This window comes from Lycium barbarum, chromosome 10 (assembly GCF_019175385.1).
Source record: "Lycium barbarum isolate Lr01 chromosome 10, ASM1917538v2, whole genome shotgun sequence".
NCBI classification, from domain to species: domain Eukaryota; kingdom Viridiplantae; phylum Streptophyta; class Magnoliopsida; order Solanales; family Solanaceae; genus Lycium; species Lycium barbarum.
In genome coordinates, this window is record NC_083346.1 from 31,539,373 (window position 1) to 31,553,668 (window position 14,296).

At 33.1% G+C, this 14,296-nt stretch overlaps 1 protein-coding gene and 1 long non-coding RNA gene across 2 annotated transcripts; both read right to left on the bottom strand.

Annotated features, from left to right (window-relative positions):
- Window positions 1–4,090: 4,090 nt before the first annotated feature.
- Window positions 4,091–5,002, bottom strand: LOC132615412 (uncharacterized). Its single transcript, XR_009572683.1, has 3 exons — window positions 4,778–5,002; window positions 4,355–4,419; window positions 4,091–4,265 (listed from the first exon to the last, which is right to left on the bottom strand). It is a non-coding gene; the product is annotated as an uncharacterized LOC132615412 (long non-coding RNA).
- A 5,806-nt stretch (window positions 5,003–10,808) lies between these two features.
- On the bottom strand, window positions 10,809–13,260 carry LOC132614420 (premnaspirodiene oxygenase). Its single transcript, XM_060328874.1, has 2 exons — window positions 12,176–13,260; window positions 10,809–11,574 (listed from the first exon to the last, which is right to left on the bottom strand). Exons 1-2 carry the CDS (start codon window positions 13,115–13,117, stop codon window positions 10,954–10,956), a joined length of 1,563 nt encoding a protein of 520 aa, XP_060184857.1. The 5' UTR covers window positions 13,118–13,260; the 3' UTR covers window positions 10,809–10,953.
- Between the last annotated feature and the right edge of the window lie 1,036 nt (window positions 13,261–14,296).

Here is a 14,296-nt window from a genome sequence, read left to right on the forward strand (position 1 = left end):
TATATATATATATATATATATATGTAAGAAAAAAGAAAAGTTTTATTAAGTTCAAATTTTATCATTTTTTGAAGCTCATAAGGTTAAACCATATTCCGAGCCCAAAGTCCATCATACCTCAATCTTGGTTCAGTCCATTTGATTTTGGGCTTCCAGGCCCAAATCAGTCACCATTTCATTAGATTTTTGCCAAAGTTCAGAACCCATTTCCAGCTTTAAAAATGTGCAAATCTCTTATCTTTCAGCAAATCGAATCCAGGCTCAAAAACGGTTCTTGAGTTTTGCAAAAAGACTTGTTACAACCCAGTTTCAGTTTCAAGAGAATATCAAGCAGTTTGTCCCTTTAAGTCACAGATGATAACCCAAAAATTTCATTGCTTAGCCATTTTGGAAAAAACCATTAGACGTGGTTCCCTTTTTCTTTTTTTTTTAACTTAATCAAAATCCCATTTTTTCATTTTTTTTGCCCAACTAACCGTGTCATTAAACTAGCTTGAAAAAATTCAAGATCAAGCTAAGTTTTGACTTGTCCAGCAAAAATTGATACATTATCCCAGTTTTAAAAAAAGGTTTAGCGACTTCCTAAAATACTATGCATTTTCCTAAGTTCTATACATGAGAGTTTCATTATTTACATGTTCGGTACATATACAACATATATACATGTCAAGTAAAAAATAGAGAGGAGAAGAAAAGTAAATCTTTAAACTGATGGGCCTACCCAAACCTATCAGTGCCATTTTCACTTATTGGCTGGGCCTTCTAACACAAATATTTGCTTTCCTTTCCATTCTTTAGAGGACTCGATCAAATAGAGGGAGGTTGGGCCTTAGGCCCAACAAGTCTTGATGCAAGAGATGGCCAGAATGGCCCAGAATTAGTTCCCATGAAGCACATAAGATGACTAGGATTAGTATTTGTCTGAGTATGGATACCAAGTCATAAACAATTTATATTCAAGCCAAACAAGTACATAAGTTAAACAAGTAAATCATTAAGTGATAACATAGTTATTTAGAAGAAACGACATAAGGCCCAAAATGATAAAGAAAAATCCCAAAGCCTACATGGGCCACTTAACCAGATTCAAAAAGAAAGAAAAACATTCAACCCAAGTACAAAATTTGTTTAATTATGCCAAAAGAGGCCCAATCATTAAATAAAACAGTCGGCCCAAGAGACTAAACTGGCACAATGTTGGATCATGTTCATAAATGATAGGAGTGATATACCTTAAGTATATTGAATATAGGGTTGTTTACAGTTTTGGTTAAAACCAAAACCAAAACGAAAATTTAACCAAACCGAATAAAAAAAACGACATTTGGTTTGGTTTGGTTTGATTTGGTTTTAAATTTTAAAAACCGATAATATTTGGTTTGGTTTTGGTTATATTAAAAAATAACCGAACCAAACCGATAAATTATATACATAAATTTTATAATTATTTATATGTATAATATTAATTTTTCATAAATAATTATAAATATTTTATACCTTTTAATCATTAATTTAATTTCTGATCTACTTATTTCACATGATTGTTTAAGGCCCGTGTTTCTAAGAATATGTTCAAGCTCATGTCTTTAAGTCTTTTAACTCTTTAAGTGTAAAGTGTAAACCTACTCACAGAAGCTCGTTAGAGTCTAATGTCTTTAACTTAAATTTTTAGCCTTTCTTTGTCAGTCATTTGATTTTAGGTTGTTTCTTCTTCTTTTTTTGAATTTATACCTTTCTTTTTTTCTTGTCTGAATGGGTCCTAAACTTCTAATATTTTTCATATGAAAAGGACAGAGGTTGTAGATTTGGAGGTTCCTATAGAAGATACTTCGGTAACATCAGCATTTGCTGCAACTCAAGCACATGGTAATGTCCTAATACTTCTTCCGTGGATAATCCTCCTAAAAAGAAGAAAATAACAACTCCTTGTAGTCGAGACCCTAGCCTTGGGGATAATGATAGAAAAACATCTGAAGTTTTGGATCATTGTCATGCCCTATTTTTAACGGGTTAAAACTACTTCACAACTTATGACTATATTTCCTCTGGTTTTGTAAATTTTTAGAGTCGCCACCTAATTTTAGGAAATATTAGGAAACCATTTATAAAAAGTAAACTCCATTTTTTAGTCTTTGAAACCTGTGAGATTCTAGATAAGGGTTTTATTTACCCCGAGAGAAAGGTGTTAAGCATCCCTCAGAGCCTATCCGAGGACAGTCTTTAAACTTAGCTTAATTAACAGTAGAGGGGGATTATTTAATTATTTATTATCACCTATTTAAAGAATTGCGGAAAAGAAACTACTCTCTCAAAAAACTATTTGTATAAAAAGGGGTTTTTAACGTAATTGTAGCTATGTGAGTAAATGCATATATATATATAAAGAAGTAGTTAATGCTAATGTGTGCAAGAGGAAAATATGTATGACATTTATTTTATATGAGAATAGTATGTGTAATATGGAGTAAGAAGATATATTTTTTATAAGAAAATAACATATATATGTGATATGTATATCCTAGGTGAATACCAGACATGATAATACTATTCATATACATATAATGAAGAGATGACTGGAGAAATTAATGAAAAAAAAAGAAAAAAAAATAGTATATGCATGATATGTGGTTATGAAAGTAATGTATAGCTATAATCAAGGTAAGGTAAAGTAATTAATACAAGATAAAAATATATCTTAGGGATATGTATTATTTAAAAAAAAAAGAGTACATATGTATTTTTTAGAAGATGAGGTACAATAAGATTGTTGCCTACAATGTATACTAAAGATAAGTATTTATAATATAACGTACATACCTATGCATGTGATGAGAAAATGATTAAAGGTATTTAAAGTAAGAATAGTATACATACATGTAAAATAGAATCTTTGTATATAAAGTAGAGTATATACCTTGTAGTTTTTGAAAATACTTGGACCACTATACTTGGGTCCTAATATGGTTTCCTTGTATTAAACTTGCGGAATTTGGGGGCCTGCTCATGTTAGCATTAAATAAAAATGATTGCCCATGAAATATGCATCTTACCCTTTTGAAACCCCTATTTAGATCGCTAATTTTTGTTAAAAACGAATTTAAATAGAAATGTTAGTTTGTTGAGCGATTAACTCAAAACAAGGATTTTTTTATTTTTATTTTTTCAGCTAATTTCCTTTAGTCGGAAATCATTTTTTTAACCTGACAGTGCATAGACAAAAGATGAAAACATTGGCGATTATCATTTCTAACACGCCTAAGCCAAGATCAATTATCCAAGGAGAGAGGAAAAGTAGTGACTAAATTTACCATCATACTTAACTATTTTTCCATAAGTTCCTACACAAGCGAGAAACAAATGTGCTACAAATACAATCCATAAAAAAATGTTAGTCAAGAATATAAACATGTATATATATGATAATGCGAAAGACACGAAATTTAAAGAGAGGAAGGAAAACGAGGACGCTAGACACGAGCAATTAAATCCTACAACTGGTTGTTCTCTGATATGGGCAGAATCCGGAGTTGCCATAACTCCAAATGCTCCCAAGGTTCCTCATGGAAAAAAAAATAAAGATAAGGATTAGAAACAACTCTCAACAAGGAAAAAGAAATCTATATAACTTTAATTAATAAAAGCTAGATAAAAGAATCAAATGTAAGACAAGGCTTTCTCGCAATACCACGATGAGTTTAAAAGAAGATCATTGTAGTCCCAATTGCTACTCAAACAACCAAACGCTTCAAGCTAAATGTACAACAAGAACTTTTGATTAAACTAAAGCTTACTCAGACTTCAAAACATCGTATTGGCTTATTCCCAAACAACATATATCCAGAGATACTTAGCATATTTTTTCTAGGTTCCAATAAGGAAATAAAAAATTAAGCATATTAATTGCACCCAAACTTGAGTATAGCAGCCCCACTCCCTTTTTACGCAAGTTTTAAGTGTTCAAATCAGTAAACTTTCAATCAAGTATAGAAATCCGTTCTTTTAAAAGTGAGGCCTCAAGTTAAACAACTTTTCATCGGCCTAACTGTAGTGTTTTGTTTGAATTAGTGGGATTTTTTACCAAGTATAGAAATTTGTTCTTTCAATGTAACATTTACTCATTATATTTTAAAACAAGGCAGCAACAATATTTCTAAAATGCAGCTGCTCATTAAAAAAAAAACATAGCAGTAGCTATTTTCCCAGAAGTGCAGAAACGCGTTGGCTCAAAATGCAGCATCTGTTTGCCTTGAATTGCCGCAACGATTCTGCTCAGAATGCAGCAACTATTTAGCCCAAAAGTGCAACAATTCAGGGAAATACCACATCAACAAATAGTGTAAAAATGGTAGCCAACCTTCTCCGGGACAGCCAACTGAGGCTAATGTCGTCGTCGGGTCTCCGAATCCTCTTGAAGAGCTCCTTTAGCCGAGAACCACCAAGAATTCGATAAGAACAAAATTAGAGTTAAAAGAGAATTTTTGAGACCAGCAACTTAGAGTAAAAAAAGATTTTTTTTTTTTATGAAAAGCTTGATGAAAACAGATGAGATTTTTTTTGGGTTATTCAAGAGGGATTTCCAACACTTGAACCTTGTCAACTTAAATGGGATTTTCTACCCTTGAAACTTGTTTTCAATAGCTCACTAAGGGCTTCTATTTATAGGTAACAACTGAGGGCTTCAACAACTTGAATTCGAAATTCAAAAATAAGGAAAAGGGGGTAAATTTTGGGAGATGTTTTCAACAGATGAGATGATGAAAATAGGGATGGGACTTACCATGAAATCGCACATGGAGCCTGCAAGCTTCAGAGATGGAGTGTGAGAAAGGAGAATAGGGGTGTAGGTAGCGGATTTTGTGGGATATAGGCGTGGTGGTGGTGAAGTGACGTGATGGGAGGTGGGGTGGCGGCGATGGTGGAAGGTGGTGACGTTCGGTCTGTTTAGTTGAAGAAGAAAGAGAAAGGGGCTGTTTGGTTAGGGATTTTAGTCACTGATTTTGGGACTTAGTTGATTTAGTTGTAGGGGTTTGTTGGGCTGGGTCGGGTCGGCAATGTTTTGGGCTGGGGCGGTGAGGAATTGGGCAGAACGTTTTTGGGCCACAGATTTTGTAGGATAGGAATAGGATTTGGCCCAATATTTTAGGTAGATGAATTATTTTCTCATCCCTTCTTACTTCAATCAATTAATCAAAATATGCTCCTTGGTCCTAATTAATTCCCACAAAATGTATACCTATATAAATTGCAATACGAGTATTTAATATGTGTATTATGTTTTAAAATAGAGTAAAAGATGATTAATATAGTAAGAAATAGCATTAAAGGAGAAATGCCAACGCCAATATTAATATAGGAATATCAACACTATCTTTTTTTTTTTTTTTTGATTTAATTGTAAAGAATGATGTTTAGTAATTTTTAATATGAAAATATGATGTTTGGTAATTTTTTAAGAAATAATAAGAGTGTTCTTAACTTTAGAGAAATATACCTCGAAAAATAGCGTAATAATTAATGAAAGTATTCCAAGCTCATTTTTGGCGAATTTTCAGGACTGAGAAGCATAGTGAAATTAATTAAACGAAAAAGGAGGGCCAAAATTGAGTGTCATTAATCATTACAAAAAAAAAAATTTTAATAAAATGAGAGAATTGAGGGCAAAATGCAAGTACTGCCCCAAAGTTTGGGATCATTACACAAAGTTTTTTTATTTCATATATTTTCATTTTAATTTTAGGTAGTCTTTATGTTTAATTAATATGTATGTTTGTAACAACAACTAAAAGCTCCTATGCTCTACTTTATTTCCAGGTATGTATATTAAGATGACAAAAATGGTGCAGCCACTCCTTAGTTAGTTTTTAGCTTTATATGTAATAGTTTAGCAACTTTGGGTAACTTGAGTACAACACTATCACTAATAGTGAAAATGTTTCTATGATGTATGTTCCACCTTAAACTATAAATAAAAGATATCGTTTGAACAAAAAAAAAGACATGTTTTTTTCAACTTTTTAATGTTTACTGATAAGTCTCATGGCTGCTAGTCATAAACCAAAAAATCCAACCAAACCGATAATAACGAAACCGGTGGTTATTATTTGATTTGGTTTGGTTATGGTTTTAGACATTTAAAAACCGACTAAATTGGTTTGGTTATGGTTTTAATCAATAACCGACCCAAACCGAACCATGAACACCCCTAATTGAATATATCCACTCCCATACACCTGTGAGGGTATAGAGGTGAATATGCTCTGTATACCTTGGTATATCACCTGGTATATGAGGGAGAATACGAATACATTAAGAGGAGCTGTAGGAAAATACACTACTCAAGGCTCTTATTTAACTTATATAAGCGAACAGTAATAGATTCAGAGCCCAAAACTGAAGGATAATAAAACAGACACATGATGTTATTTCCTTAAGCAAAAAATGAACAATGCCAATCAAATAAACATACACCACCACCAGCCAAATTGTCGTGGATTTACACACCCATAGAGAGACTAGAACAACCCAAAAGGGAAAGCTTTCACCCTCTTGCTCCTGATGCCACACAAGATCCAAGGGGCTTCCAGGAAACCCAGGCATGATAGACACCAGGGAAGGCTTAAGCTTAATCCCTATGTGTTGTTTTGCCTCTCCACTTATGTGTTAGGCTTATAGTATTATGGGAGATGAAGTGTATATATAATGGTGACAACAAACAGCCCCTAATCAAGATATCTAGGTATATACCTGACCAATTTGGTTATCTTAACATTGACATCAATATCCTATTGAATTCAGACATAATGAATGATGCTTACCAAGGAAGATTTGACAGTTTTTAAATTATTCAAAATGTTCTAGTTTTAAAATTCAATAGACCAACTACAAATTAAGCACCTTGCCAAACAGAAACTCCTAACAAAAAGGAGCAACTAGGAATCTAAGAGCAAATTCAGAATCCAAACAGCTCACCACTCAGCTAAAATGTATCTAACTCCTTTTTTGAAGAAAAATGTAAACTAGCCATAAGATCCAAACAAAAGAATTGACGGAGTAAATTAGGCCTAAATGCTTCATTTTTAGACAATGTCTCAATAAAAGGAAATAGTGAAATGGACTTGGTTTTAAGCCTAGTTCTTCATTAGTTTTAAAACCTTTTTAAAACAGAACTCAACCAAAAAAAAAAAAAAAAAAAGACATTGTAGATCATTAGCCTTCAAATTGTTGAATGGACCATGCAAAGCATAACGGTAGGCTCAAACAAGAAAAATAGTAATTGTACATGATCTAAACTGAATCAAACATCACAACAAATTGGTTTTTAACATACCAAGGACTCTAAAACATTAACTGGACATCATTAAAACCAAGTAAGTATTGAGACAGGGTGATGAACTTTGCAAACATATTATGACCAATCACTCTTAAACAATCAGATGTTGAACTTGCTTATCCTGTCTTATCCTAACCACTTAGTCAAGTAGTAAAACTTACTTTTATTCAAATACTATGTGATAATATCAAACCCCCTTTTTAAGTGAATGATTTGTAAGCAAATGCACCCTAGAGTCACAAACCATCCAGCATGACACTTAGCCACAAAAGGAGATGATATGTATGAACTAAAAAAGGACAAATGATACTCCTCAGATTCACTTAGACTTAGACTAACATGCCTTTTCAGGCTCACAAGTTAACATGTAAGTAGGATTCAATACTACAAAACATTCTCAAGCACTCAGTAATTATATTAAAGCAAATAGGATTCACAGACTGGGACACTAATAGGCTAGTCATGTCATGTTGCTTCATTCAAATATAGGTGACTTAAACTGATCAAATACCAAAGATTTCATGAGTGATCCCCACTTAGAGCAGACCTATTCCCATAAAATAGACAAGAAAGCTATAAGCCAAGTCATCACTTTCTGAACACAGGAGCATGCATACCTATAGCTAGCATGATCAACATTCAAACACATACACCTAATGAGCTTACAACAACATATGAACAGGAAATCAGGTAGGTGAAAACATGATTAGGTAGACCCTAGGTTATATCACACATGATTGACCAAAGCTGAACAGATATAACTAAGCTAAGAAATTCTAGGTTAAACTGACTCATAAATAATTAAATTTGAACACATAGGCCATACTTTAAGCAATCATAAACCAAAAGGAGCATAGCCTAACAAGGTAACTCAGACCAACTAATTATGAAGAATTTGAACACACATCTATATAATTAACAGGTTATTCATCTAAATTAACTCATAACTAATCAAATGACATACAAGTGAGTGCTTAAAGCCTACATGGTTAGTCTTTAAGTGCACTCAAGACTAGACAATTATAGAATTAAATAAAACATGATTAAACTAAGATAAAACCAGCATCATAAAACTAAAACATCACAAATAACCACAACATCAAGCCATATAAGCAGTAAACACCTAACTGACTAAAATGAACTAAAATAACTAGGGAAGGAAAATCACCTCTTTGATGTGCAACCTAGTCAAAAATGAACTTTAAGAAGGTCTTCTTCCACCCTCGGCCACATGCAAAGAATAAAAATTTTAAACTTTAACTTAATCGAAAAATTAAAGGTTTCTAAGCAAAATTGCCAAAACCTTAGCTAATTCAATTTATTTATTTTTTAAAATGCAAGTGATGTTTTTCTTTTGTTGGCCCTTAAAACAGCGAATTGGGGTTCTATTTATAGAAATCCCCAAATCTCAAACCCTAATTCTCGAATCGATGTGGGACAAGCTCAATTTTGTGAGATTCAAGTCTTATTTTGAGCATTAATGGTCCAGATTCGAGTATTCAAGTGAATAGTAGGTCAGATTTAAACCATAACAAGTCAATCCTCTTGGTTCTTCAAGAATCAATAACAATCAAAGATTCAAATTCACAAACGACCAAAAACAATTAAGACAAAGCAGAGTATTACCGTTTGAGACTAAAAAAATAAAGAAAATAATGGAAAAAGGGCGATACAGTACCTCGTTTGGGGTGGTGTTAGGTGAGAGAAGGTGGAAGCATATATTGTTTCCCCTTCTCAGCCTTGAAAAATACTAAAAAGGCATCGTACACCTGCCATGCTTCCTTATTTAGGGAGGATGGCGAGGAGAGAGTGGAAGGAGAGAGAGGCGGCTAGGGTTTTCTCCAAAGAGAAACCCTTTTCTCATACTCTAAGGGTCGTTTGGTTGCTAAATAAGGAAATGAAGGGGGTATTCCCTCCTTAAACGTATTCGTGGGCCGGGTCATGGTCTTAATGGACCGGGCCCGACTAATTTAAAGGATAAAGGGGCAGTCCATATATACATATATATACCTTATATACATGTATACATATGTATATTCGAGTATATGTATGTATATATGTAGGAAGACTAAAAGTACTTAATTTAATAAATGGCCGCAATTAAACTGATTAATGATTTTAACCTTTAATTAATGACCAAATCAACTTAATTAACCAATTAGCCAAATTAATGGATATGTTTAAATACACAAAAGGACTTGAATTGCAAATATGGCCTCAAATAAACCAAATCAAGAGATTGATTATTTTAATTATGGTCTCAATTTGATTATTTTAATTATGGCCTCAATTTGACTAATCAATTGATTGTTTCAATTGTAGCCGTAATCAAACACTTAATAAGCAGATTCACAAATATAACCATAACTAATTATTTAAATCAATTATGATTAATTTGAGAATTGTCAATAGAATTTGATTATGCAGAATTTAAAGTTTGAGGTGCAAAAATGATCATTTATTTTAATTAATCAATTTTCTTGAATTAAATGGAGTAAAATATTTGCTAAGTAATTTCTGATAATTTAAACAATTAGATAAATAGTTATTTTGAACTATTAATCTTGATTGAATTTAGCAAAGCATCATAATTGTTGTAAATTAATTCCCAAATATAATATTATAGAAATTATTTTACCAAATGATAAGGGTAAAATTAATCTGCATAGTTTATAAAAATCATTCTGATTTTCTAAAAAGAATACATATTTTAATCCATTTAACATTCAAGTACTCTGAGCAATTAAAATAAATTATGGGAGGTCAAAAATTAGGTGTCAATAGCGTGTAAATTGAACTAGGGATAGGGAATTTGCATGCGTAATAAGAATAAATAGAGCTTGTCCGATTAATCGTTTAGCTAATGAGGATATAAATATACCCTTTAGCCTTGCTTAGTTGAATACGGAGAAGTAAATGCGTTCTTGTTACCTCTGGCGACCTAGGAATATTGGCCTTATAGTAGCATCTACAGGCTTGTGAGCAACTCGAAAGATACTCATAAAGTTAACATCAACCCGTTAACTAGTAACTCATAGGTAGAACGATTTGAAGACTCAACTGGATTGTTAGTGGTCATAGCCCTAGATCTATCTCTTCTCCGATAAAAATCCACTCTTTCTTGGTTGAAGTTCATTATTTGTTTTCTTTTATTTTTATTTAGTTTATAAATATAAATTTGGATTTTATTTCTTGTTTATATAATTAGCATTAGTTTAATTTAGTTGATGGTTAATCATAAGTCTCTGTGGGTACGATATCTGGACTTTAAATCCGATATTACGTGTACGATCGTGTATACTTGCGTGTGCGTTTGGGAGCAACACATTGCAATTCCCAGTTTGTAATTATGTTTAGTGAATTAATCTAGTCAGTCAAGTTGGTTGATAATGTGTTTGTTCTATCCTCCTCATAATTAAATGGGATGTGATATTGTGTTCTCGCTTCATTATTCCAAAATTTAAAATACACAAAAATGTTATTCGAGAAACAGTATTCATGATACATTCCTTATGATAAAATATACATGCATTAGATGTAGATAAAACCGAAAACACTAAAAGAAAGATAGGACAATGGCGGGGCTTGGTATAATTTTTTATTTTAAAAAAAAATGTCGAAAATCATTTTGGAAGAGGTTGATAAGGAGTCGCAACCAAGAAAAGGTCGTCTTTTCTGGCGGCAGTTACTCCAACCAATTCAGTCAAGTCCAAGTCTTTTGGCTCCATTCCAGTAGGGAGTTTCCAGTCGAAGTGATATAGCAATTGAGCCAACGGCAAATAAACATTAGCTAGACCAAAATTTATCCCGGGACAAATCCTCCTTCCACCACCAAAGGGAAGATATTCAAAATTATTACCAATAAAGTCCACAGAGCACTGCTCAAATCTCTCCGGCTTAAAGCTTTCTGCGTCATCCCAATATTTTGGATCTCTTCCCAATGCCCAAACGTTAACCATAACTTTTGTCTTCACAGGGATAGTGTAGCCGTTTATGTCTGTCTCTTCCCTACATTCTCTTGGGACCAAAAGTGGAACCGGTGGATTAAGTCTCAGAGTTTCTTTAACGACTAACTTTAAGTATTTCAACTCCTCGACATCATTTTCATCAAAAGTTTCTTTTCCTTTGAATGCATCTCTTACTTCTGCTTGAGCTTTCGCTAGTATAGTTGGATTTTTCATCATTTGCACCATAGCCCACACAAGTGTTGACGATGAAGTCTCTGTTCCGGCAGCAAACATGTCCTGCATTTATGACCAAGATACATAACTAATTAGTTACACTGCATGTGCTATTTTCCTTTTATAACTTTAGTTTTTAAAATATTCAAGTGGCTTGTCTACATAAGACTTGTGCAAAACTCTTTGCTCTATCTGAAAAAGAACTTTTAACTTTTCAATTCCCAACTTTTTTGTTTTACTAAAATAACATTAGGTAGTAGCTTTCAATTTGTGGTAATTGATCATGAATTTTTTTATATACTTTTTAAAACTTTCTATCAATGTATTTAAACCTTTTTCCTCTGATGCTCACTCATGTGTAACCGCTCTTGTAAGCAAAATTGCTACTCCTACCCGAAAAAAGTTTATTTTGTCTCACATAGTTGATACTAATTTTGTAAGGTGTTTTTTTCCCTCACAAGTGAGTGAACCCAAAAGTGTAAGATTTGGGTCCACCAATTAGTGAAATAAAAAGAAACTTCACACAACTAGTGTTAATTGTGTGAAACAACAAAATAAAGTTTTTTCTTTCTACTCGGAAACTAATTACTATATCAAGTCTCCAACTACCCAAAAAAATCATATTAATATGAATAAGGATAGAATGCTATTATGCAATACTTACAAAGATAATAGCTTTGATATTGTTGTTGGTGATAGGAAATTGAAGGCCTCCCTCATTCATAAGTCTTAGAAGGACATCAATTAGATCTTCACCTCCTAATGCACCATTGGTTTTCCCAATTGCAAGGTTCTTTTTGTGCTCATTGATGACATCCTCAACAATTGCATCTACCTTATGGTGAGCATTCATAATTTTACCCTCCATTCCAGTAAGCACATGGAGGAACTTCAATGATGGGAAAATGTCAGCCACATCAAACCCTCCTGCTAAGCCTATCACTTCTTTGATTAGTTGTATAAATTTGTCCTGTTCCTTGAACACTTTCCCAAATGCTGATCTACATGTCATGGAACTTGTGAACAAAAACAGCCTTTCAGTAAAATTAACCGGCTCACCGGATGATGACTGGATAAAATTAACTAGGCGATGCACTTCATCGCGTCTAATCGAGCTAAATGACCGGACATTCTTGGCACTCAGTACTTCCAAGACGCAAATTTTACGCATTTGTTTCCAGTAATCACCATAAGGACAAAACGCAAGGTCAGACCTGTTGTAACATACAATCTCCGGGGCCAAAAGTTTAGGCCTAGATGCGAACGCGATGTCATGAGTTTTTAGTACTTCTTTTGCCATATCAGGAGAAGTAACAACAACGGCAGAAACTTCACCAAGTTGAAGGTGCATAAGTGGTCCATATTTTTTGGCTAAATCTCTAAGGACGTGATGAGGAAGTCCACCAACCATATGAAACATACTTCCAAATAAAGGTAATTTCCATGGACCTGGAGGCAATTTTTTGGATTGGCTATTGGAGTTCTTCCATTTCCTTAGCAAAAATAGAAAGGACAGAAAAAGGAAGCTGGAAGCCAAGCTGAAGAATTGCATTTTGGGAGAGTTAATAACTAGTGTGTTCGGTGATGCTTTAAACTTGTGTTGCATATGCTCTTTTATAGGCTTATGGTTTGGCGAGAAATGGGATATGTATTTTCAGAAAGAAATAGACTAGTGATATTTTTCAGCAACTTTTGTTAGTCTATATCTGATCACAGCAGACTATGTTTACTATCTTCAGAGTCAAAACAATTCAGCTCACTCAAAGAACCATAATGGCCTAAACAAATGATATTTTTTGTGAACTAAAATATTTTGATGAACAAATATTGATATTTTTATCGCCATGCTGGGAAATAGATAGCCCATAAAGACTCTTAACTAAATATTCTAATAAGGCGGCGGCTAGAAAATTGATTTTATTAACGAAGAAGAAAGAGGAAAGAAATTTGTAGTTGCCACCATGGAATTCAATTGGTCCTACCTTGTACAATTTTGACTAATAAATAATTTCTACCGACAACATTATTGGCTAGACACATGTAAGATTCTTCGGTAAGTTTAAAAAATATACGCACGTTCTTTCTGACAAACTTGAGCGAAACTGCTTTATTTTGGGAGGATTTAAACTATATACGATCGGTAACGTATTCAGAATTTTTTTGTAAGCAATCTGGATATTCAAACAATAAAACAAATGAACAAATTAGAGACAAAATTCCGACATTATAAACGGAAGGTGCAAATATAACTTCAACTTTACGGTTTAAAGTAAATATATTCTTATTAAAAAAGTGGTCATATATATACTCTTACCGGTATATAAATGGTGCAAATATACCCCCGTCGTTACACAACGGGGTAAATATACCCTTTTCGCTAACATAATATTTTTTAAAATGATTTAATTTATTTTTTAATTATGAAAATGTCACGTGACTTTATGAAAATAAGTATATCCATTTTTTTCAAGTAGATTTATTTTTTAAAGCCACGAGGTGATTTTTTTTCTAGTGGGTCGCTTAAAATAAATATATCCTGGCTATAAGAAAATAAGTCTATCCATTTTTTTTATACGAATCAGACTCGACCCACAAAAAAATATTACCACGTGCCTTTAAAAAATAAGTCTACTAAAAAAGAATAGGTAGAGTTATATTTTAGGGAAAATACATTAAAACCCCCCCAACGTATATCCGGATTAATTATGACGCACCCAACCTTTGCGGGCGACCTATTACCCCCCCCCCCCCCCCCCAGTCTACATTTTTCTGTATTTTTGTAACA

What these genes read in the sequence shown, in the direction of transcription:
- LOC132614420 (XM_060328874.1), bottom strand. Translation starts at nt 13,117, where the DNA reads ATGCAACACAAGTTTAAAGCATCACCGAACACACTAGTTATTAACTCT. An exon ending in ATATCAAAGCTATTATCTTT is followed by an intron (nt 11,575 to 12,175) that starts GTAAGTATTGCA and finishes TCATAAATGCAG; the next exon opens with GACATGTTTGCTGCCGGAAC.